The following is a 25537-nucleotide window of genomic DNA, read 5'->3' on the forward strand; positions in this document are numbered from 1 at the left end:
GACGCCAATCCCACCACACACCAAGGATCTCTTAATTGTATGGAATGGTATTAGCAGCACACAAAAAAAGACCTAATGCAAAGGAGTGGCAGTGGGTATTGCTGTTAGTGAGTCCATTACAGATAGGCATGTTGACGAGTAGAAGTCTCAGAAATCCATGTCAATATCCTTTTCAGCTGGCAGCCATTCTGCGTCTATGGCTGCTATTTTATTTTATTTCGAAATTTGCTTTTATTAATTTCAATATTTTTCATGGTCCATCAACAATCATAACGGTCATAATCAATGTTATGAAATAACAGTGTTGTCTTCCAGCCAGTTACGTTGACTTATATGAATGTTCCATTCAACATCTATTGTGCTGTCCAAACTCGTATAAAACAGAACATCAACCAACAATAAACAAAAACAAAAGAGCTCAGCTCAACCAACCCGCCAGCAAATATCTGGGCACTACAGCAGGAAATCCTGGCACAGATATGAATGGGTTTGTCCCCTAAGGTACCCCATAACGGGGCATCGTAATGCAACTGTGGACATGTCACTACATTGTGCAGCCTTCAGCATAGTGTCCGGTCTTGCTCAATGCAGTTTATCATCTGAGGGTGGGAACATCGATACATATAGACCTCTCCATGCATCAAACGTGTCTTAATTGTTCACCTTGCCTACCTCGTGTGGCCCGAGTCCACGCTTTTGTCTCGGCAAGACACCATTGTTCAAATTCCTTGCACCATAAGTTATATTGGGGGCCTTGCTTACTTTTCCAAGACATGGCTATGCGTCTCTTTGCTAGAACACACACCAAATCCATAAACTTAATCGCATGTCTATATTTGGCGGGGCTGGGGTATATTCCCAAACGACCCTCCAGTGGGTTCCATTCAAGCCTAACACCAGCTCTCCTGCATGGCTGTTGTATGCAAAATCAGAAGCAGATGCATCAGATCGGCCCCCTCTTTGTTACACCAAGGGCATTCAGGCACCAACTCTTTGCTAGGCTTAGCCAGTCTGCTGGGATCCATATATGTACGGTGCAATATATTTAGCTGGACGATGTGAAACTCCACATTCTGAGACACATTTTTAACAAAAATCAAGGCCTGTTCCCATTGCTTCTCTGTACTCGGTGACCCCACATCTTCCTTCCATTTGCATTTCAGCCTCTCATGTGCTGGGCTGAACTTGCCCAGGAGGCATTCATAAATTCTAGCTGTTGGCCTACAACCATCCTCTAGATCATACAGTAAAGATAAAAGTGCTCCCTTTACTGGCTCAGCAGGCCACACCTCGCACTTCTGTTTGGCCACCTTCATCACCTTTATGTATCATAGATGTTGACCACCAGATAGTCCTTCATTATGCATCAGGCAGTCCAGGAAGAGAAAAGGAGAGGTAGGGGAAGAAGAAAAGGGAGAGGGAAAAGGGAGTAAAGAGAGTAGTAGGGAGGGTGGAGATCATAGGGGAGACAGGGAAAGATAAAGGAACAGGAAGATGGTATTGGGAGGAGAAAGAAGAGGAGGAAGGGGAAAGGAGTGAGGGAGGCGGGTCAAGGAGTGATTTTAAGGAGGAACGGAAGGAGGAATAGGTGGACATGAAGCGGATAATGAAAGGAAGGGAGTTCCAATGTAGGGGGGCGAGGAGCTGAAAGTAGCGGAAACGAGAAGAGGCACAAGGAGGTGGGGGAACAGAGTAAAAAGAGATGAGCAGAGCGCGGGGAGCGAGGGGGGTATAGAATGAGAGAAGAGAGGAGAGGTAAGGAGGGGCAAGGTCATGAAGTGATTTAAAGACGAGACAAAGGAAGTGAAATTTAAGTTGGGAGTGGAAAGGAAGCCAGCCTAGGTTGGAAAGTGGGTTGGAGATGGAATCATGGGGCAAGAGAAGACGGAGGGCACGAATGGCAGAGTGGTAGAGGGATATAAGAGGGGCGAGATGGGAGGCGAGGAGACCGACAAAGAGAGAAGAACAGTAGAAAAGGCGAGAAAAGATGAGGGCAGAGATTAAGAGTTTGGTAGCATGGAAAGTGAGAGAAAAACAGACTTTACGGATATTAAAGAGGTGATAGCGACATGAGCGAGTAGTAAGGGAAATATGGTAAGGAAAGGAAAGGGAAGAGTCCAAGTAGATTCGTAGATTCCGGTCATGAGTGGAAATCGGAAGATCACAAGGGGGAAAATTAATAGAAGGAGAGGGAGCGGGAGGAGGAAGTGTTAGAAGGGAAGAGTAGGACCTCAGTCTTGTCAGTATTTGAGCAGGTGTCTGCTACTATAGGGACATTTCGAGAATAAGGATGTGGCAAATGCACAAACTTTAGTGCCCTAGCCCAGATCTTTCTGCCCAGTCCCACTATCAAACATTGGGAGCCCATAGAGGATCCCGGAACCCACTGAATGTCCTTCAGTCTAGCAGGCTTCACTACCATCCTTAACAGATCAGATTTGAGCAGTGACTCCATCCGATAACCACAAAGTCACATATCACAGTTGAGCAGCCAAATAATACAGTTCCGAGTTCGGGAGCTGGACTCCTCCTTCTCGGTATGATAAATATAATGTCTTACGTGCAATGCTACGGCGGCACCTCCCCCATAGGAAGTCACTGAGTGTGGCTTTGAGGTTCCTGAAGAACCTTGTTTCTACATAGTAATGGACATTTGTGAATGTGTACAGCAGGTTTGAAAGAGTTATCCTATTAGGTATAGATACCCTACCCTTGAGCGAGAGTGGTAAACGGGACCAACATTTCTTGGAGTTCCACTATCCTAATGGTGTTCTGTCGATGTGTATCTTGTGACATGTGTGCTATCTGGACCCCTAGTTATTTAAATGTACTTGTTTCCCACTTCAGCCCCAGGTCAAGTAAATCCTCCGTAGCTACCCTTCTGAGTTCTGCAAGAGGGAAAAGACATGAGTTCTGCCTACTACATATAATCCCTGACATGTTTGCAAAGTCATCCAAGACCTCTAAGATAAGGGGGAGTTTGTGGGAAGGCTTGCATAAGTATAACAAATCATTGTCCACGTACTGCGATATAAGATGTCTAGTGCTTCCCACATCTATGCCGGCTTCCAGGTACTCTTGTCTCAGGTATACTGTCAGGGGTTCCAGTGCCAGTTTGTACAACATCAGTGCGAGCAGGCACCCCTGACTGTTTCCCCTTTATATGTTTCATACCTCTGAGATGCGCTTCACAGATTTCAACCTAGCCACGGGGTTGGTGTACAGTAGTTTGAACCACCAAATGAATGACTCACCAATCCCAAAACCTTTTAGTGCTGCATGCATCCACTCCCAAAAAAACGAATTGAAGGCCTTAATAGCATCGAGTGATACAGCCACTAGATGCGCCGGCTGTCAGTTGGTCTGATCTATGACATGCTGCAACCTACGCAGGTTAGAAGCTGTGCTACGGCTATGGCTTCTATATAGCAGCTTTAAAGTCTGTGGTCACAAGGTGTGAATATTGAGTAGTTGCCTGCATCCACCACTATGCTTTGTGATTCTTAGTTACGGATCAGAAGCTTTTAAAAAAAGATTCTCACTAGAGGGGGGCCATCGTGTTTGAAGCCTATAAAAGTCTTTGAAGCCTATAAAAGTAGGAAAGTAATTCACTGTACCACCCTATTGCTTTTGTTCCCATGCAATCGTTCCTCCTCTACTTCCAACACAAGGACTACTAATCATGTTGAGGAACATGGGTAAACTCACAGGGTCAGAATTTCATATAATGCCATATGTATGTCTGTGTAAAATGCACACTTTTGGGGGAAACTACACAGATGCTAACTTCTTTTGCCCTCCATAATGTGTTAAAGGAAGCTCCTGTCATAAAATATAACATTTTAAAATGTTGTGCCACAAGCGATTTTGCATTTTGATTTGTGCTTCCACATTTGTTTTTACATGGTCAATCACCCTATTTGTATGCATGCTGTATATTGTGTAGTTGTAAATGGCCCATATTGATTATTTCAGACGTTTAGACGCATTCCACGGTTACATTTCTGACAGGTGTGCATTTGTTCTCACCAGGACCACTATGGATCCTCAAAAGATGCTTCTCTCGTGGGAGAGTGTGGAAAGCAGTCCTGTTCAAGAAGTGTCATCAGCCACAGATACAGATACTAACAGTCAAGAAGATCAAGGTTAGCATGATGTCCTTTTTACATGTCAGCAGTGGAACATACTTTTTTCACCTAAGTGGTGTATGCAGTACTCGCAGCGCGGATAATGGGGGAGATGGGTTTGGAGGGATTGCCTCCTGGAAAAACATTTTTCCTAATGATGTATTTCCTCACACATTTCTAATAAATTGGGTACAAATCCATAGAATTTACAGTCTGTTCTTAGAAGAAATGCTTAGAATAATGCTACCTATGACCGATCTCCAACAGTACACAGGAACATTTCACAACACATTTTCATGCTGTCCGTGCCCAAGGAAACTCAAGAGGCCCTGGTTTGAAATGCATGCTAGCTATACTGTTTGTAAAATGCATTTTCATTCTGCTTGTGTCTGTGGAGGAGATATTTATTTCTTATCCTGTCTTTGTAGTTCCCAGATATATTACTATATTTAGTTTACAGGGTATTTTCTTTTTGAGTTCCTGACTCTCCAAGTGGTAGTATAGCCAGAGCTGTCAAGACAACCATCCAAAAGAAGTCTGGTCTAAAGGTAGAGTAAATATTTTTGATCACCAATTAATAAGGGAAAACTCACACAAAGTAGTTGTCAAAATACCATTCAAAATGCATAGAGAATTAACTTGAAAATAAACAGTACATTACCTGTTCACAATATGGATGAAAACACGAAGTAGAATCACAAAATCATAGAATATTCACACAATACTCAGATGTCTAAAATGACTTTTCAGAAGGTACACAATTGCACCCCAGACACTGTACTCCCTCATCCAATGTTAGGTATATGGACTAATGTTATGCTAAACAGGTAAGTAAATGGTCTGCACACAGGGCCCTAAAAAGGAGTTTATACTCAAAGAAGACCCTCAGAAGGATCAGAAAACTCACCATGGGCATTCCAGCTCAAGGGATGCACTCGCCAAACCTCTAGACAGGAGCTTGCAGAAGTGAAGGTTGACATCACAAGCATGGAAAGACCCTTGTTCTGGATGGGCTTGCTCAGCATTGAAGTCTCACAGCCATGGAAGAATGGAACCAACACCAATCGGTAAGTAGTTGACCCCCAACAGAAGATTCAGATGAAGAAATGCAGTCAGTCATTCCAGAGAAGAACCTGCAGAGTGGATCTCTTTGGGCAGCAGAGAAGATTGTTGGCTACTACCGGATTGGGTAGGTTCTGCAGCAAATGATGCCAGACTTCAGAAGAACGGCCATGGGCGGCTAGATGAGGTCTGAGGGAAGGAGTGGTGGCAGCAGAACATCGACTCAGTGCTTGATGAACGACGATGATGCAGAGGAGACCCTAGTCATGGGTCACAGGTTGAGTGTCCTGCTTCAATTTCTTTGATGCACAACTGGATGCCTTCATGCTGGAAGGATGGTACCAGGGTGCCAGCAGAGGCAATAGCCACACCATTGTGACAGGATGATATGATCGGTTTCAGAGGCCAAGCAGCATAGACGTCCCAAGAGTTGCAGAGCTGTAGAAACGCCTCCTGGAGAAATAATCCAGCTGTCCCTGCCGGATAAGTGGAGAAGAAAACAGGACCGTGTTCCTTCTGGTAAGCTTGAGTCCCAAATGTTGCTGGTGCAGAGCTTCCGCAGTTGTCGTAGGGTCTGTGGTGTATTTGGATGCTTTTTGATTGAAGCCCAGCAGTTGACGTTTCTGGTACAGAATGTTAACTCGAGGTAGAGCTTCATTCACTAAATATGCACACCTGCACTAGTCAAATATCTGCCAACCAACCAGTTCCAGCATGCAAACAAGTATTTTCCAGCAAACCTGGGAGATGTGGATTGCCTAGGAATCCCAGACAGACAGCTACTACAATTATTCCTAAGTAAAATTGCTGGCTGAATCTCAAATCAGAAAAAATAGCAATGTGGCCATGCCCAGTCTCTGCCCAATTCCATGACCAGGTAACAGAGCACACTTGCCTGGATAACACATTTAACACTGGAGACCCTGATTTTGAAGCTTCCAGAATATAAAAGCTTCAGTTGAACCATAGTGACTACAACTTGCGCAGCCACTCTATTAAAGTAAACACCATCAACTGGAATCATTACAACACTTGGCCCAGGTGCTTGACCCATTGTGGCCGAGAGGTAACTTGGCGGTAGTCTCCCCTCTCCACATTCAGGTCAAAGGGCCAAAAAAAGTTCTCTAGTGGTTTCTCCACTGGTTCTCCTGTGTGATCTGAATAGAAGGACTTACTGGGGAAAAACTAGTTGGGGCACCATAAAAGAAAAAGAACAGTGGAGAGGGCACACAGTTGATGAAAGTAGGGTTTTTTTCCTTGCTGTGTCCAAAGAAAATCATGGGGCAGGAATGCACCACATTCATGCTGCTTGTAGCTGTCTCAACAATATATGCCAGCATTGTCACTGTAAAACATATGTTCATGCTGCATGTGGCCTCAGTCCTGCTCCATGTTGTCCTACTGGACGGAGTCCTGGCCCATTTCTCTATCATGGTTGTGGCTGATTCGTGGCAAAGCTATTTAGCTGGATCTGGCAGGGGCCCTATTGAACTAACAAGGTTCTCAAGCTTACATTTCAAACCCTTGCCCTCTGTTGATCAGCCAGATTTTGTCAATAACCACATTTAGATCTGTTGGGCAGCCATCCAAAACTCTTAAACATTCTGATTCAATTCAGTGTTGTATATAGGGTTTTGTGCAGCTTATTTGGGCGCCTACTTAAGCCTGTTCTGCATTTTTTAGGTACATTGATACGTTTTGTGAGATGTTTTATAGTAAATCATGAAGACACCACTTCAAGAGTGGTTTGTTTTAAAAATATGCACTATATTGTACATGGACCACGCAAGCGTATCTATTATTAAAAAACAAGTTTAAATTGCAAAAACATCCCCCAAATTAAAAAACATAAAGGCTTCCACTTCCCTGGAAGCTTGATGCACAAAAAAAGCCTGGAGATAGAATGGAGGACGCAGCAGGCTCTGGTAAAGGGAAGTAGTGGGGCAGTAAAGGCAAAAAGGTGTCCTTCACAGGCAGCTTTTCGCAATGTCGGCCTTCTGTATGGGGCCTACAGAACTAGAACACAATCCATACCATAATTCTGACTGACGTTTTATCTAGTTTGTTCCCCTTGACCAAACGCACGTGTATTAGGTCAGTTGAAACATGACTCAGTAAAATGATACACACAGAGTTCAAGTTGCTAATAAGTGTGAAGAGAATAAATCCCTCTCTTCTCAGAGAAGGGACAATGAGCCTTCCATCCTAGCTTTGTGTAGCCTGCTTGAGCTGGCTTTCCAAATGACTTTTGCTATCGCCCTTGTGTTCTGCGACGGATAAGGCTGGTAACGTATGCTCAAACCTCAGTGAGGGTTCAGCGCTGTTACTGGCCCCGTCTGCCCCCGAATGCAGTGTTGGGGGGTGGCTAGTTGCACCCTGGAGCTCATTTGGGTGCGCTTATAGTTATTGAGGAACTACAACCAAAGATGGCGTTGATGTAAGGAATGCAGATGGAAAAAAGGTAAGGAGAATAGGGTGGGGTGACATGACAACTGGGCTGGGAGGAGGGTGAAAACTAAGGCACTGAGGGTGCGAGGAGACAAACTTGGGGGCAGTGATGAGCAGCAAAGATGGTGTACACTTGAGGGAGAGGCATAGGTGGCCTAGTGACTGCAGGTTGATACTGTGTGCCAGGCTCTTGGCCACATGTTCGGGTAGACGTTCTTCCCCAGGTGTGTCGCTGGACCGTACTGTTCTGATTGGGGTGTAGTTGATGAATTTCCTAGTGGTGGATTCTGGCCCCCTGCTTTGAAAGGCACGATAAGTAATATAATCTGAATTGAATTCTATTTGGAAAGACTGCACTTTTTGCAGTTTTCTAATCTATTTCAATTTGACTCCTTGCCTATCTTACAAATGATTTGGTGCCTATTCCTGACATTTTGAAGAGCGAGTCCTTCTGGACTGCAAAGGTGGAGTCTATTGTCAAGGTAGCCCTTAGACTCCTTGCCTCTCTACCCTTACCGAAACAGGTGTACTGATTCTGGATGGTTGCAGTGTACTTTAATATTGATGTTGCATGCGGTACAACGTTCAACCATCACCCATTCTTTTTTCCGTGGCACTTTTTGCTGAAAATGATTTGCCGTAATAAATCATCGCAAAATATGGAGGTGGGGCAAGGGCATATAAAGGGGCAGGGCGAGGTGGGGGTATAGGGAATAAAAAATAGGGGAGGGGTGTTTTGCCCCCCCAAAATAAAAATAAATAAAAATGTGATGCATTTTTTTCAACAAAAAGGTTTTCGGCAAAAAAAGCTGCAGGCAAAAAAACGGGGTGAAAAACAGGTGATGAATGAATGTCGTACCAATTACCCTGCATGGTCATTCCCAATCTACAAATTGGTTGCGCTCCCATGCAAGAATGCTAAACACGGTTTCTTTTCTGTTTAATGCTTCATTTTGAAAGCCTCCAGGATGGAAAGTCTTCATGAGGGCCAAAATGTTCACAATCGGTACGACGTTCATTCATCTCCCATTTCTTTTCATGGCACTTTTTGCCAAAAATCTGTTGCCAAAAAAAACATTGAAAAATATGGGGAGGGGGGCATGTAAGGGCTAGAGTGGGGTGGTGTATAGGGAATAAATAGGGGAGGAGGGATTGGGCCCCCCAAATAAAAAAAAAAAAAACATTTTCGGCAAAAAATGTTCAGCTACAAAAGCCACACAAAAGAACTATAGAAACGGGTAATCGGTAATGCTTAAATTGCCCAGGTGTGTATGATTAGTACATGGGGTTCCCCTCTACCCTCTGTGTAGCATACAAGTTGACATTCTGCACCAAGAACTTTGTCAACTGGCTGGGATTCCATTTTGAAGCATCCAGGAGAAACAAATGACCAGTGGATGACTGTAGAAGCTCTGCAGCAGCATCTTTTTGTACTTGGAAAATCTGCAAACAAAGCTATTCCCGAATGAACCTTGTTGGGTGTTCCTTTCCTCTGATCTAGTGGCGGCAAGTAGAGGTGTTTTTGTAATTCTTCAAACCCGAGGATACACCAGCATGTGCTGTATTGCCCCAAGATACGGGCACGGGTGTCACTGCTGTATGGTTGTGACCGCTGCTGGACCCTTGCTTTCTTATTTATCAGTGTATCCTCTGCCTAGCATGGAGACGCCCAGAGGAATATCCTACAGCAAATTAATATGAGTGAGACTGGTGACCACTGGGTAGGAATCTATTTGCTGGATCTCTCTGCTCTTCATTCACAGAGCTGCCATTCCACTTCAGTGGTACCTCTGACTATACAGACCCATTCCTCCGCAGTTGTGGTCTGCTACTGACAACCTTGCTTCTCTGGTCGTCCAACTACAACTGTCTGAGTTGCTGCTTAAGGGGCTCCACTCGGCAGGCTTTTCACTGAAACCTCTTTAACCGCCCTTTTTCATCAGGAATTTCGTTTGGAGGTTTTCTGACTCACCTTTGAACATATGTTCTTTTCTTCTATGGCTGCATGTCTACTATGATAAGCAAGCCCATCGTGATATTCCTTGCCTGTGATGTCATTGCTCACTATTGAAAGCACCATTCCTGGGGTTTGGTGTACCTAAATCGTGAACTGAACTGTTTCTAGCGAGTCCCTGAATCCATCTTGGAGTCTTATTTGTGTCCGAAATGCCTTTTAAGCCCTGTGTACTGACTCTTGGCTTACTTTTAAAGGATGAAAAGAGAAAAAAAGGACAATAGAAGCACACCCTATTTAAACAGATAAAGAATAGTGTGTAAAACAGTCTAGGTAGTAGGTAAATTACTGAAAGAAAATTTTTAAGTTGCAGGGGAGAGAAATGCAACCTTGACACCTAGGTTGAGCTAAGTACTAGAAAAAACAAACGAGTTCTCAATTTGGGAACTCACGTCCCCTGCACACTTAGGTATGTCTGGAATACCAGACCAACAATTCATAATTTTGAATAAGTCATATTAAAGAAAATTACATCTATTAGAACAAGAACACTTTTGTACTAATGATCGTTCAGTCAATTTTGATCACAAGAGTAAATCTTCATTTTATTCATGATGGTGGAGCTGTGGAGGGCCCAACGCGTTTCGAGTGGTAACACTCTTCATCAGGGGCAAGAACACTAACTCCGTTCTAATGGGATTGAATTTCCCTATTACACTGATGTCGGTCTTGAGTCTTTAACTGAGGTTTTTTGAAGATAATATCTCATAGTACACAGGTATGTTTCACTTAAGGTTGTTGTGTATAAAACTGTTTTTTCAAAATTTTGTTGAATGTAAAACTTTTTTAATGTAAATATTGCATATAAATATTGTTTTCCAGAATTTGTTCTTGCCCCTGATGAAGAGTGTTACCACTCGAAACACGTAGGGCCCTCCACAGCTCCACCATCATGAATAAAACGAAGATTTACTCTTGTGATCAAAATTGACTGAACGATCATTATTACAAAAGTGTTCTTTTTCTAATAGATGTAATTTTCTTTAATATTACTTTTAAAGGATGGCATTTCCTTGTGTTTCCTATGGGCCCATGAACGTTACATGGGCACTTTCTGTGTAATTGAGTTTCTAAGGCTTGTGTGGACTGTCTTTAGTCCTGTGAGACCACTTTCTGTATTTTACCCATAGTCTGAAAGGGTATTTTACTTTGTTCCAACCTGTATATTGTGTAGTCGTTTCCTATTGTGAAAAACTAGAGGGTGTTTAACAACATAGTCCACGGGGATTCCGTACCCGGGTGGCCATGAGAAGGCCATTGCTTTTGGTTCCTGACCCTGGGTGATGGAGGATCTCCTGAGTAGGGGGTCCTCGGGGAATGGGGGCAAAATGCCCAATGGTGAGACAGGGTATCCCCCTTTTTCCACAACCCATCTAACCCATATCCCGCTTATTTTATGGGAAACTACAACTCCCATAATTTCTCCCCTCTTCTCCCTGACAGAAATACTGCACCAAAGAACATGAGGAATGAGGTTAAAAGGATTGCTCCCCAGACATGCGTTGGCCCTGTCCCTGTAATGAAGCCACGCAGAGTCAGGCATTTAGCTCCAAAAGGTGGCGCACACTACCACACTTTGAGCGAGGCTGGGTACGAGAAGGAACCCATCATTTGTTTTTTGAGACTCTCTAGACCCCGTGGGGTTGAACCTGGGGAAGGGAGTTGGTGCTAAAGCCATTCTTACATTTCCTTTTGAAACACTATTTTCATTTTTGTATTCCCTTAACACATGTGTTATTCTAATAACGAGAGCAAGGTTAGGTTTTCTTAGTACAGACCTTTTTATTTTGACCAGACTGACTTGGACGCGTTTTGTTATTTAATGGATGAGACTAATCTCATTTTAGAGATGGGCTAGTTAGGAATTCGACCAACCCAACTAAAACTTTGAATATAGGTTTTCAAAATTTGTATCCATTGTTTTTGTGTCTACTACTTGAGACCATGCCTTCATCACACTATTCACAACTTTATTGTATTATTATTAATATTTGTGACATGGTTTATCATAAAACCTTTCACAAAATTCATATTCCAAAACTCAAAATAAAAACAAAATGTAAAAATAGCAGTGCAATTAGAAACCACAATCATTATATATAGTGTTTCATAGGAATCTCTTAATATATTTAGTCTGATAAGGCAAACTCCATTTTGAAATAACCCCTGCGCCTCATTCCAAAACATAGCAAAGCTTCTTGAAAACCCTTTAATCAGCGCAATTCCACACCAACCATCTAAAAATCTCAATAAAAATAAGTTTACATTTCTGATCCACAAGTTAACCACTGGATAAGTTGAGCAGTGTCTTTGAAAGGGCAGGAATATCACCCAATTGATAACATATCTCTCCAAGAAAAGCTATCCGAGCAATTGCTAGAGAAAGATATTTGGTAGTCATCGGGTGTCTCCATAGGTTATCCGTAAACACAGTGTATGTAGAATAAATCAAAGGGCTAAAATAGATTATACGGTCTTAGTGATGCCTCTCATTTTAAAATCAAATTCTTCCAGCTCTTCTATCTTACATGATCTTCATGTCTTCTTTACAGAATCTAAACCAATACAAAGTCTCAAAACCTCCAGGGTGGGGAAACAGTTCAATCATAGTAGTTTAGATGTAAAGTCCCTCAACTGGTCCTTCGCCACACACGGAAGATGCGAACATTTAAAAGCAGACCCTATAGCTATGTTTACATAGTTCTTATAGAGTTTCAACTTGCTCAACTATTTCAGATTTTCAATACGATCCCATGATTTCATCTTATTCTTTATACATAACGGGTCAATGTTCAACGGTACATCAGCTTCAGCTAAAAATATTCCCACTCCCCCCATAAAATCCATCAATAAAATCCATCAAGACTTTCTTAGAGCCTGCTCAAAACAAATCCCACAATCCGCAAAACAAATTCTGTTCACCTTCACCCTTGATCCTGAAATATAAACGTAGTTTATTTCACTTATAAGTATACCACCAAGATTATAGGCCTACTTCAAAATGAATTGCTTTAGTAGGCACCGACTGGGGCAAGTTCAGCACCAGACTCCATATTTTTTTTTTCAAATTTTATTTTATTGATTTTTAACATCATAGGTGAACAGCCGGGTGAATGCATAGCTGAGCATACATAGTTACTTCACAAGATTACTGCGATCCACCTATATAATATTCTAACAATAACATACACGTTCACCTTTAATGGACGAACAATAGAACCCCCTGTCCCGCCCTCCTTCCCTTTGTCCTTTCTCATAAAACTTCCAGGTCTCGGCGTTCGCTGTAGTGAGCTATAGTGGGCGGTGTGACGTTGAGCGTTGTTGGTGTTGTGAGTTACAGGCGAAGTTTGTGACAGGCATGGTTATTAGGCTGTGTGGTATTCGGTGTTCAGTGTTCGGTTCCTGGTGGGACACAGTGAGCGGTATTTTCATTGGCGCGGGGAGTCGCGCGCGACTGTACCTGTGATGTAATGTCCCGTAAAGTCACTCCAAGCTTCCTCGTGTCGCGTGACTTTGTCATTGAGGGCCGCAGTTATTTTCTCCATTCTGTATATGTTCATGGCAATATGTAGCCAGTCCTTTTCATCTGGTAGGCGTGGGGACATCCATTTGATGACTAGGGCTGCTCTTGCTGCCAGTAGCAGTGGAGTTACCAGTCCTTTTACGTGCACCAATTCGTCTTCTTCTGCAAGGCCAAATAGGATAAGAGGGGATGGTTCCCTTTCTATGCCATCCAATTGCTTTATCCATCCCAGGACTTCTTGCCAATAAATGCATACCTTGGGGCACTTCCACCACATGTGCCAGTAATCCGCGTCCATGCCGCATTGTTGCCAGCATTTCGGACTGGAGGTTTGGAACATTTTAGACAGTCTTTGTGGAGCATACTGCCACCGGTGGAGTAATTTTACGGCGTGCAATTTGTACTTGGTGGCAATTGACGTTTTGGCTGGCATTTCGCAAATTCTTTCCCAGGCTTGTTGGTCGAATTCTCTGTTGAAATCTTTTTCCCATCGCTCTTTGAGGCGGAGACTCAGAGTTTGGTCTTTAGCGATTAAGGTCTTGTACATGCGGGCTATTAAACCTTTAGTTGAGTTGGTCGTGTCGAAGATCGTTTCAAAGGGCGTAAGCTCTCTTTGTGTGGTGGCCTTCCATTCTCTCCCCGATATGACCCCTTTCAGTCGCAGGTACAAGAAAATCGGAATCGGGTGAATTTGGAGGGTTTTTTCTTCCCATTTCTCCACAGTTGGCCAACTCTCTCTAGTCTGGCATCAAACCAGGCCTGATACCTGGCATGTTCGGGGATTTCTTCTTGGATCCCGGCGGACCAGAGATGGCTTAGGGGGGAAGGCCACGTTGTGATTCCAGTCATCCCTTTCCCTTTCTTCCAGATGTTCCACATAGTGCCCAGTATGGGTGGTCGCGTAGGCGTTTCGTGAACTTTGATCTGGGGACCCATAGCCACTCTGCGAGGGTTACGTGGACCAGATTATCATTATCTAATTGGACCCATTGGAGGTCCTTTCTATCGCGCAGGTGTGGGATCAGGATTCTGAGTTGGGTTGCCTGGTAGTACCGCTCTATATCCGGGAGGCCCACTCCCCCCAGTTCCTTCGGAAGTATCAGGATATCGGATGGTATCCGGGGTTTCTTTACGTCCCACAAGAATTCCAGTATGACCTTCTTGACCTGCCTGAAAAAGTGATCCGGTATCGAGATGGGCAGGACCTGGAAGGGATATAGGAAACGCAGGAGGCTCACCATCTTGATTGCGTTTAGACGTCCCATCCAGGAGATTGTGAGCGACTTCCATTTTGCGAGATCAGTTTTGAGAGCATTTAGGAGTTGTGGGAAGTTTGCTTCGTAGAGCTGATCTCTTGTTAGGTTGATCCCTAGGTATCTCAGTGTGGGGCCCCCGATGATCAGGCCAAGGCGTTCAAGCTCGATCTGCTGCTCTGGGGAGGGTTCGTTTAGTGGAAAGAGGATGGATTTGGTTTTATTTATTTTGAAACCAGAGAGTGTCCCATATTCCTCTATGATGCGTATCGCCCTTGGGATTGATTGCAGTGGGTTTAATACATGGAGCAAGATGTCTTCTGCATACAAAGCCAGTTTATACTCTCTGCCATTGACTTGCATTCCCTCGACGGCTGTGTCCGCTGGAAGGGCTCGGGCGAGTGGTTCTAAGGAGAGTGCGAAAAGTATCACCGAGAGGGGGCAGCCTTGTCTCGTTCCTCTACTAAGAGGAAACCAGCGGGAGAACTGGGCGTTCACTACTACAGAGGCTTTTGGGGCGGTATAGACAGCTTTGATCGCTCGTCGAAGAGTGGGGCCCAGTCCTATTTGCTTCAACGTGGCCTCCAAGAAATGCCATTCAACTCTATCAAATGCCTTCTGAGCATCAATTGAAAACAGTGCTGTGGTGTTTGGTGATGTTCTGCCTCATGTATTAGGTGGAGGGTCTTGCGGGTGGAGTCTGCAGCTTGCCTGCCCAGGATGAAGTCTACTTGGTCATTGTGGATCATTGCGGGCATGTACAACTCTAGGCGTGCAGTGAGAACCCTTGTATAGATCTTGGCGTTGATGTTCAGGAGCGATATTGGGCGGTAGGAGGCACATTGCTTGGGGTCCTTTCCTCCTTTGGGGATCACTGTTATTAGTGCTTCAGAGAAGGATTTGGGTGCCACACCGGAGTGGAGGATGTTGTTAAAGAGGTCAAACATGAACGGGAGCAGGGCATTCTGGAAAGTCTTGTAAAACCCTGCCGTGTAGCCATCATTCCCCGGAGCCTTCCCCGCTGGGAGTCTTTTGATTGCATCCTCGATTTCTTACCCCGTGATGGGAGCATCCATGGCTTGTGTAGTTTCCAACGGGAGGGTTGGTGTGGCCAATTTGGTTAAATAGTCTGTGATCGCCTCTGAGTGCGGTGCGGCCTGCGAGGTGTATAATCTCTCATAGAAATTGGCGAAAGTTTCAGGAATATTGGGGGGAACGATGGTCGTGGGGTGTGTCTGTATCGTGCACTGTAGGCACCCATCGCTCACGGCGTTGGCCGCAGAGTCTTGCAGCGAGTAAGGCACCAGCTCTGTCCCCATGCTCATAGTGCTTTTGCTTCAGACATTGGGAGTTTGTGCACAATGCTACTTGTTTCTAGTTGCCGTAGTTCTTCCTTCTTGTCGTTGGCCTGTTTTGATCTTGTCTGGTCTGTCAGAGTCCACCGATTGGGCCATGAGATTGAGTTGAGTAATTTCATTTCGAAGTCTATTATCTATGAGTAGGCGTTTTCTTTTCTTCGCTGCTCCCTCCCTGATAAGAATTCCCCTCCATGTGGCTTTGTCCGCTTCCCAGACTGTTAATGGGGGTTTCACCTATATTGTTTTGCTCGAAGTATTGGGTGATGTCCTGTTCAAGCTGCTCCCGAAAAATTGGGTCCTTGAAGAGCGTCTCATTGCATCGCCATTTGGAGCTCCTCCGAACTCGTTGCTGCGGCGAGTGCCGAGGTTACGTATACATAATCAATTCTGGAGTACGTGGCATGTGGTGTAGAGTAGAAGGTGAAGCCTGTCCGGTTCGGATTCATGTGTCTCCATGCATCTGTGAGATTGTAGGCGTCCATCATATCTGTAACCCGCGAGCGTCAAGCGCCCGGTGAAGAGGTTGTGGATGGGTTGCCTGCTTGTCTGTCCATATCCGGGTCCATCCACGTGTTGAGATCGCCTCCTAGTATCACTTCCCCCTCTGCCTCGTTCATGACCTTGCGGATGGTGTGTTGAAGGAACCGGGACTGTCCAGTGTTGGGTGCATATACGGATGCGAGTGTGATGATGGTGTCCTGTATCCTGCCAACCAACAAAAGTGCTCTACCACTCATGTCTGACCAGGACCTCAAGAGCTCAAATCGGATTGTTTTGTTGACTAGAATACCAACTCCAGCTTTCTTCAGAGGGCCGGAGCCCCAGTATTCTGTGCCTAGTTTGGCGTAGAGTACCTTCCTTTCTTCTCCTTTGCTGTATCGGGTTTCTTGTAAGAAAAGTACGTCTAGATTCGCTCTCTTGAATTCTCGGGAAACTAGCAACCTTTTGGTGGGGGAATTAAGCCCCTTGACGTTGAGCGTGCCAATTTTAAGAGTGCCATGCCAGTCATCTGATTCGTCACGACCGTCGATCAGTGGTAAGTCCTGTGGATTCGCTAATCACGTCACATCGGCCTTCGCCGAGAGTCGCCACCGTGGAAGTATTCTGATAGCTGTCCCGAGCCGAATGGGACTTCGAAGTTTTGTGTATCCCACCCACCTCCTCCCCTTTCAGGGTATTGTACATAATACCCGTTGTCCTCAGTTATAGCTTTTCGCACATCATTTTCCTCGCGAGGATTTGAGTCCGATTTTGATGGCGTTCGAGTTGAACCAGGTGCATGCGACCCCATCACAAGTATTATCATATTAACATTTTGAGCCCCCTCCCCCCCACATCTTTGAACAATCAACTTGAATTACAACTTAACAAGCAACAACAACTGTTATTGTGAAATAGCAAATGTAATGATACATGCGGTTTCCAGATTCATTGGCCGCCAGCCGGTCATCTGTTATAGCTCTGATAGAAAGTTCGTTGTGGGCCGAACCTGGTGGCTGTAGTGTGCCGGTCTCCAGCGTGTTAGAGTCTCCGAACCATGATTCCTGAGTAGACTTAGCCAGGTCGAATAATTTGTGTGTACCGCATCATTTGGCACTCTCCGGCGTATCATTAGGACGTCTGTATTTTCTGGCTCCCCTGACTCTTCCTTTTCGGGCCTTGAGGTCCCCATCGTGCTCTACCCTTTGCTGGTCCATCTTGTGATCCTTCTTTGGGGTCAGTGCCAAGGAGATCCACGATACAGTCTCGAATTTCCTCCTCGGAGCAGAGTGTTATCTTCCTGCTTCCATGTTCAAACGTGAGGGAGAAGGGGTATCCCCACCTATATCTTGTGCCTTGGTCCTTGAGCCATTTAGTTAGAGGGCTGCAGAGGCGTCGCAGGGCCATGGGCCACCAGCTCCATGCATTCTTTCTATTGCGGGTTTGTCAATATTCTCATCTGCGGTTAGGATTCTGATGTCATGTATGGTATGCTTGAGGTCCTCTTCTGTTTCTCCTTTCCGTTCCGGAATTCTGAAGAATCACAGGTTGTTTCGCCTTTCCCTATTTTCTAAATCGTCTATCTTCAGACGGATGTCTTCCTCTCTTTTCTCTATATTGCACATTCAGTGGTCCAGTTGGGCTTCTAGTGTGTCGATCGAGGCTTGGTTGTTCTCGACGCCCTCTAGCCTCTCCTCGATGTTATCCACCCTCTGGGTCATCTTGTCAATTTTGCCACCCAGATTGGCGCCCATATTTCTGATTCCGCTCAGGAGGGCGGCTATGTCTCCCTTGGTGGCTGTTGCTCCCGTCTCAGAGGGTTCCGCTGACATTGTGCAGTTAATTTCTGGATCAGGATGTGGCGGAGTATAGGCGTATCTGGCTAGCTTACTTTTGGTGCTCATACGATGTATGGGTGCGAGGAGGCACACGCCCCTAAAGCGGGGGCACTACCCTCAGCACTTGATGCAGTAGACCGGTCCTGGGGTGTGTTGTGGAGCAGTGTCCGGTGTGTCCTGGCGAGCAACGGTGTTATGGTGGGAGGAGGCACACACCCTGGGACCAGGGGCCCCTCCCTCCAACTGTGTCACCCTCTGTTCACGTTGGCTCCAGTCCTCGGCTCTGATGCAGTGTCCGAGGTGTTCCAGCGGTATCGGGGGTCGACTTGTAGGCCCTGTTAAGATTGCGTAGAAGGGGGCTCCGGGGCGGGAAGCCTAGGTCCTAGCAGAGGCTCCGGAAGAGCGTACAGAGGAGGGCACACGCCCCACGAGTGGGGGCCCGACCCTCTGTGTTGGCTTCGGCGTGGGGCCAGTCCAGATCCCATATTTTACCTTGCAGGATACTTATCCACTTCTTTATCACATGCAGCATTAATTCGAGACTGTATACAATGGCTGGTGTCAATTTTGCTCCATAAAATTCCAGCACTGGCAATAGCGAATAAAAACAATATTTCCTCTAGATCACCTTCATTTGGAGAACATATTGCTCAATTTTCATATTTAAAGTCTCCCTCACGGACTGCATGTGTTTCTTATTAGAATAAAAATCACCCAAGTACAATAAGGAATCTACCACATCAATTTTCTTACAGTTAATATACCAGTTACATTTCCAATAGACAACTTTGGCTTTGGATTTTTCTGGGTTAATTGAGTTATTTTCCCTAACATATGCCTCCACACTCTCTAATCTTCTGGAGGCAGATCGGGTTGGTAGCATCCAGTTATATTAAATCGTCGGCGTAAGCCAACCAACCGACTTCACGTGCCCCGATTGTAGGAGGAAAACAAGGATGTTGGAAAGCAAGTGATAAATCAGAAATATACAATTTTAAAAAGAGTGGGTGCCATCCCGCTGCCCTGCGTTTACCCTCTGTTCACAGTTCTCTCCTGTGAAAGCAATCCTTCTAAATGTAATCGTACCCTAAATTTATTGTTGGAGGGAAATAATATTTAGCAGTCCATTGGGAATTGGACAATTCTTGCCATAACGTTTTATAACTTTGTTATATAGAGCATATTTTTGCAAATAAATAGCATGTACCTGCCCTTATTGTGTGATGACCAGAAATATTTACTGTACCTTTAAACCAGTTTACTTACTTTGGACGATTTCTTTGTCTCTTTTGACTGTTCCTCCCCTTGCAGAGTTGGAAACTCAAAGGATATTAGAAACTAACAAAATGTCCCCCAAAGGCACAAGCAGCATAAACATGTGTTTTATAGTCATACGGCGGGCAATTTTTAGAAATATTGTATTTTATTTCATTTTACTTTGTATCTTCTTAAATTGAATAAAATGTAATAAAAACCAAGACCCGTTCAAATTAAATATTCTTTGCCTTCACAGCGGACACATCCAGTGTGAGCAGCCTAAATCTTTCAAGTGGACATACAAAGCGAATTGCATTCCTTTTTGATTCTACACTCACTGCCTTTCTAATGATGGGTAACCTTTCACCAGTAAGTAATCTTATTCATCAGTGTACAGTCATTCAACAATTGAGACTATAAGATATTGTTACCGAAGCATATTTAATTAGCCCAAGTATGAAAATGTTCTCTGTATTTAGATTTTCTCGGTGGGTCTCCACTACCTAGATGCTGCGCATGCCTTCGGCTTTACGTGGGGTTAGAAAAGACCATCCTCGAAGTATAGAACCTAGGATAATGTTCTATGTCGCAGAAGAATTCGTTCTGGGGAACAGTTCAGAGATTTTTTTCCAAGAGATTGACTGGGAAGAGGGTGATGGTATATGTAGACAAGGGGGGCGTACAAGCACAATATAATTTATTCTGCATTTGTGCCTATAGTTGTATATTAGTTTTTGGGGGATATTTCAGAGATTGTTTACAAGAAATTAATGATTGCAAAGGGTGTCATTGTCTGCATGGGGGATGTGAACAGTGTATTTGAATCCCTTGATCTACCCTCAAAGGAACTTCACTTATGTGGGTTTCTTCAAATGAGAAGCCCATGAGATATTGCCTGAAGAGTAATGCCTGGAGTTATTTTCTGAAGTTGATTAAGAAGTAGAGCAAAATTGATGTGTGGCAGCCCTACGTCTTGCGCCTTTAGTATAGGAAGGCATGTTTTCATGTATTTTCAGTCTGGCCAGTGCTACATTTTGTGTTCAATCTGGGCATTCTTGATCTACAGTGTCAAATAGCTGTTCAGTTATGCACAAGTGTTCCATGGTGAAAGTTACTTGGTAGAAGTGACCTGCATTGCCAGTGCTCCTGATAAGATTTTGAGGTGGCAGTAATGATTACCCATAGGAATAACGGGGAAAGTAAGGGAAACCTACTTTAGAGAAAACCACTTTCCCACTAATAACCATTCACACCTGACTCCACTTGACTCTATGTTCAGCTATAAAAGGAGTGGTCAGTCACAGAGAATTGAGCGAGCTGGGGATGCTGGTTGAAACGTGGAAGCTGCAGCACAGGACGCCTGGAACACCCGGAGGAGAGCGGGACGCCAAAACGCTGACCCGGTGTGGCTGGAGGGATGCAGCATGGTGAGGGAGCCTTGTCTCCATGAAGCCGGAGTAAGGCGAGCTGCTCATTATTCGTCGTGTCCAGGCCAGTGTTCCTTCCTCTGGGACGTTTGCCTGTCCCAGAGGTGTCTGAGGGGTAAGTGGTGAGACCTTGACCTCAGCCCGTAGATCCCGAGGAGCTGCCTGTTAGCGCTGCGCTACCTGAGTGAGTTAGAGAGAGCGAGAAACCCAATGGTGTGTGTGAGACTGAAGTGGGGGCAGAGATCTGAAACTGAAAAGTGAGCAAAAATGATGTTCTGTATAACTCTGTAAGCAGAAGAAATGTTGAAAGGTAACTGAGGTTAATTTCGAACTTGAAAGTCAAAGGATGAAAGGCATTCTGGGATATTTAGTGAATAAACCTAACATACACAAAACTAAGGAGATTGGGATTATCAAAGCTGTTATATAGTGTCTGGAGTGAATGCAGGTGCATGCTGATCCTGAGAGAATGTTGACGTGCTGAGAGAAAGTTTGGGTGTGAATGCTGTGTGAGGGTTCAAGGATTGAGCAGTTGGAAGAAGTTAGCCTGGGTGATGGGACCCGGTGGTTCATTGTAACAGCTTAACTTTGTAACTAATAATAAAGCTTACATGAGGAACCTTGATAAAGTGTTTTAGGAGCCTGCTTTACAACACTGGTGACGAGTCTCAAGTACAGGAAAAGAACCTACGTGAAAAAGGGAAGGAGAAGATGTCCAGTCTGCTGAGAGGGGAGGGGTGAGAGAAGGACAGGAACCACTGCCCCTCATGAAAGTTAAGTCCCATCACCCACGGCCAGATAAAGGAGGGCTGCAGCACAGCATACCAAGGAGAAGAAAGAGGGGGAGCTGCAGAACTCTTTGGCAATTGCAGAACAGGGTGTTCACGGAGCTGTGCCAAGCATAACCTGGTGCCAAATGGAGGGCATGTGCAGCGCGTCCCAAACTCCACAGAGAAGAGCGAAGGGGACCTTGTCCTGAAGGATGAGGGGCCGCACATGACCTGGAGTTTGCTTTAATGTCGGCTGGGGACAAATAACGGCTCAACTCATAGACTGCTGTGATGAGGGACGCTGGTATCAGGCAGATATGCATCCATTGATGATCGCCATGCGAGTGGTGACGTCATTCGGACAGCGAGGGAGTTGGTGAAGTCTCTTGTCGGTAATCCAGTGTCAGTTGGTGATGCCACAGTAGAGGAAGAGGAAGGGACGCATCACATCCTGTGTAGAGACTGTAGGTGCCGTTGCTCCATGTTCGGAGTAAGGGGCCTTACTGCGTGGTTGCGTCGAGCGGCCCAAACTGTCATCCATAGAGGAGAGTTTAGTTGTGCCATTATAGTGCTCGAGGAGCGGTACACCGCAACATTGGGTTACAGCGTTCTGTGTGTTTTGTTTCGGGCAGTCTTCGTCTTGCGAAAGTAAAGGAATTTGCCTGGACGAAGTTGACTAAGTGTAGGGGCGCAGTATACGCGGGTGCTGCAGGGCCCAAGCACCCGCCGGCAGAATAAGGTCCCATAACCCAGGTGCACAAATGTAGAGGTACACCCAACCCAAAACGATTTTTAGAAATGGAGTCACAGATGCAAAGCAAGAGCCTCTTGCTTTGCATCCATCCCTCAATTTTTAAACATCGTTTTCGGTTGGGTGTATTTGTACATCTGTGCACCCTTCTTGGTAAGAAGGGTGCACAGATGTAGAGGTACACCCAACCCAAAAGATTTTTAGAAATGGAGGCACAGATGCAAAGCAAGTCTGTCCCTCAATTTCTAAAAATATTTTTGGGTTGGATGTATTTGTACATCTGTGCACCCCTCTTGCATTGCATCTGCGGAGGGAGGTGGCAGGGAGAGGGCAAATGAGACTGCTTGAATGTCTGAGTGTGTAGGTGGTGAGGGTGAATGCTATGCTATGGGCGGGAAACGGAGGCGTTGAGGGAGGTAACTCCCCTGAATTCTAAGGAAGGTAACAGCGTGGGAGAGGGTGGGAGTGTGGGGTGAGATGGGATCACCTTCTTAGGGGGGGGCAGTAGAATGTGATAATTTGGCCTTTTGGAGACCACACAAATTGGCCAAAATAAATCGATCTTTTTTGTATTTGTTATTCAAAATGCAGAATTATCACATAGAACCCAGTATGGACCTTGCCATATTGTTGACCTTGTTCAGTGTAATAGCATTCAATGGGACAGTAGCTGGTACTCATCAGTTAGCTCAGGGGTTCTGGATAATAAATTTTGGCCCGCTTCGTACAAGTCAGACCTCTGTGTATTCCCACGGGTGTCCTCTTTTCAGAAATGCATGGGGTTCCCTGTTTTCCTTGGTGGCTTACACACCCTAGGCCCATATCTGTATGGTGTGCCCATCTGAAAAAATAGTGAAATTCAGCTGTCAGAAAAGACTTTAGGGGGTCTTTTAGGCTTTCCCCTTGGCGCCCAGGTAGGTGCATCCACACATGTGAGGTACTGTTTTCATCAGGACACCTGTGGGAACGCAGGATGGTAGGCCATGTGTTGTTGGCAGCGTGTAACGGTGGGTGAGCCGAGTGAAATGTGTAGAAATTGGGTTTTTTTTCGCCACATTTCGGACTTGGACAGAGGGAAATGTCTCTGAAATTGTCTGGAAATCAAGACAAATCTCGGACATTTTGCTCTGGCCACCCACTGAAACACACCGCCAACAACACATGGCCTACCTTCCCGCGTCCCTACACGTGTCCCGATGAAAACGGTACCTCACATGTGTGGGTGCACCTACCGGGGGCGCAAAAGGAAAAGGGTAACCCACTGGTAACCCCAAGCCTTTCGGCACAGCACATTTTGTTCATGTGGGCAACCTACAGATTTGGGCCTAGGGTGTTGAAGCCAGCAGGGAAAATGGGGAACCCCATGTATTTCCCAAAAGAGGACACCTGTGGGAAACCACAGAGGTCTGACATATGCAAATCGGCCCAGAAGTTATTACCCAGAACCCCCAACAAAGAGCCACATGGGGAAGGGTGACCAAAGCCAGGGATATTACAGCCGACCTTGCTGGAGCCCTGGCTGCCCTGCGTTACAGCTTCTCCCCACCAAGGAGTCCCGGCAGTGTGCCAATACCTCCACGAAGGGAAAAGCTGTAATGCAGCCCAGCCGCAACTCCAGGACGGTTGGAGGTGATGTCCCTGGATTTGGACATCCATGTACCATGTGGGTGTACCGTCCCCTAAGCACAGCAGCGGCTCCAGGGAGCCCCGGCAGGATCCCCATTCCTCCCCATAGGTGGTATCTGTAAGGTAGCACAGCCAGAGGTGGAGCCTGGGCTTGCAGACGGACAACCCACATGGGAGGGATCCGCTCCCAGGGAAACACCAATGTTCTGCTCGCATGGGGGGCAATTTGTTGCCTGCCCCTGCAATTGTGTCCCAGCCCACCAACATATCTGCCCAGGCGGCCCATTCCCACCCATACCACCACCACCACCAACAATCCAGCCACAGTCTCACCCACCCCACTGACAGTGGGACCTAACCATAGAAAAATAAAAAACAGTACTCCCATAACGTTGCAGATGCTTGCGTAGATAAAGCTGTAAACAAAACAAAAAACATGTGTTACCTATGGTCACACCAGCAAAGTGTAGCCCTCCCTGGGGGCAGATAAGGGGAGGGCTGTCCTGCACTCCTCCCTGGGCTCAGGTGTCCCTTTCTAGGAGCAGATATCTGGGCCCAGGAGGGCTGCATGACATGGCCCCCACTCGATTGCGGGTGGGGGGGGTCCCCGTCCCATTAGAAAAGTCCCAGTCGCTTTGGGGTGACACACACCCCCTCCCCCTAAAATGCGTTCCACCATTTTCACTTTTTTCCTTTGGTAACCCAACTCCCCTTGGCGCAGAGGGGCACATTGGTGTGCCAATCTGGCACCAGGGGTCCCAAACCTTACTGCCCCACCCACTGGGTGGGCCTGTCCCACAATTTCTGGTGGCCCTGCAGGCCCCATCCTTTGGGGGGGCCTGCACACTTATTACTGGTGCCCCCCCTCCTCCAATTGGATAGGGGGTCACATCATGTACTCCTGCCTGGGGGCAGCAATCTGCCCCCAGGGAGGGCTACAAGGGGTGGCCCCCCTTTCCACTTGGTGTGGGAAGGCCACCACCCTTTCACAGGGGCAAAAAAAAATCCCTGGTGTCTAGGGAACGCTCAAAACAGAGTGCCAAAAAGGACGAGCTATCTCGTCCTTGGCACCCTGGAGGGAATTCCAAGGACGAGATACCTCGTCCTTGGCCCTTAAGGGGTTAAAATTAAAAACTTAAAACACCAAAGCCGACCGGCACATAATTTCAACCCAAGGAACTCCTTTATTTCCCCCTTCCTGGTTACTTAGTCTTCCCCCACAATCACTCACCTTGCTCGCTTTCACCGCACTCACCTTGCTTAGCTATTTACTTTAGTTACAAGCGCGGGATCGGGATTCAAACCTGTGTTGCGTTGTCTTGCTATCAAGACAAATGCGTTGCCCCCGAGTTGTTCCCCTCACTGACACTTCTCACTCAAATGACAGCATCTTTATCCAAAAAACACACACCGGCCAATATCTGAGATATCTGCTTCACTCAAGCATAGAAGGAGCGCAATGTTCTCCACTGCACCACTGCTGCTCTCGCTCTCTTCATTACTAGTAAAGTATTCTCGACTACAATACCGTCTTTCCCAGACTACAGGAAAATTCCCCTTCACCACGTCGACTAACCAAGAAAAGCGAGGCGAGGGCTCCGTT

At 45.8% G+C, this 25537-nt stretch overlaps 1 protein-coding gene across 1 annotated transcript in view; it reads left to right on the forward strand.

The window, feature by feature from the left end:
- FAM91A1 (family with sequence similarity 91 member A1) overlaps positions 1–25537 on the forward strand; it is a 1180047-nt gene that overhangs the window by 384493 nt on the left and 770017 nt on the right. The window contains exons 12-13 of the mRNA XM_069621589.1: positions 4033–4145; positions 19617–19729. Of these exons, the coding sequence (XP_069477690.1) occupies positions 4033–4145; positions 19617–19729 (226 nt within the window). The remainder of the gene's footprint in view (positions 1–4032; positions 4146–19616; positions 19730–25537) is intronic.

The sequence above is a fragment of the Ambystoma mexicanum genome, chromosome 5q (genome assembly GCF_040938575.1).
Source record: "Ambystoma mexicanum isolate Mex_15411 chromosome 5q, UKY_AmexF1_1, whole genome shotgun sequence".
Classification (NCBI taxonomy): domain Eukaryota; kingdom Metazoa; phylum Chordata; class Amphibia; order Caudata; family Ambystomatidae; genus Ambystoma; species Ambystoma mexicanum.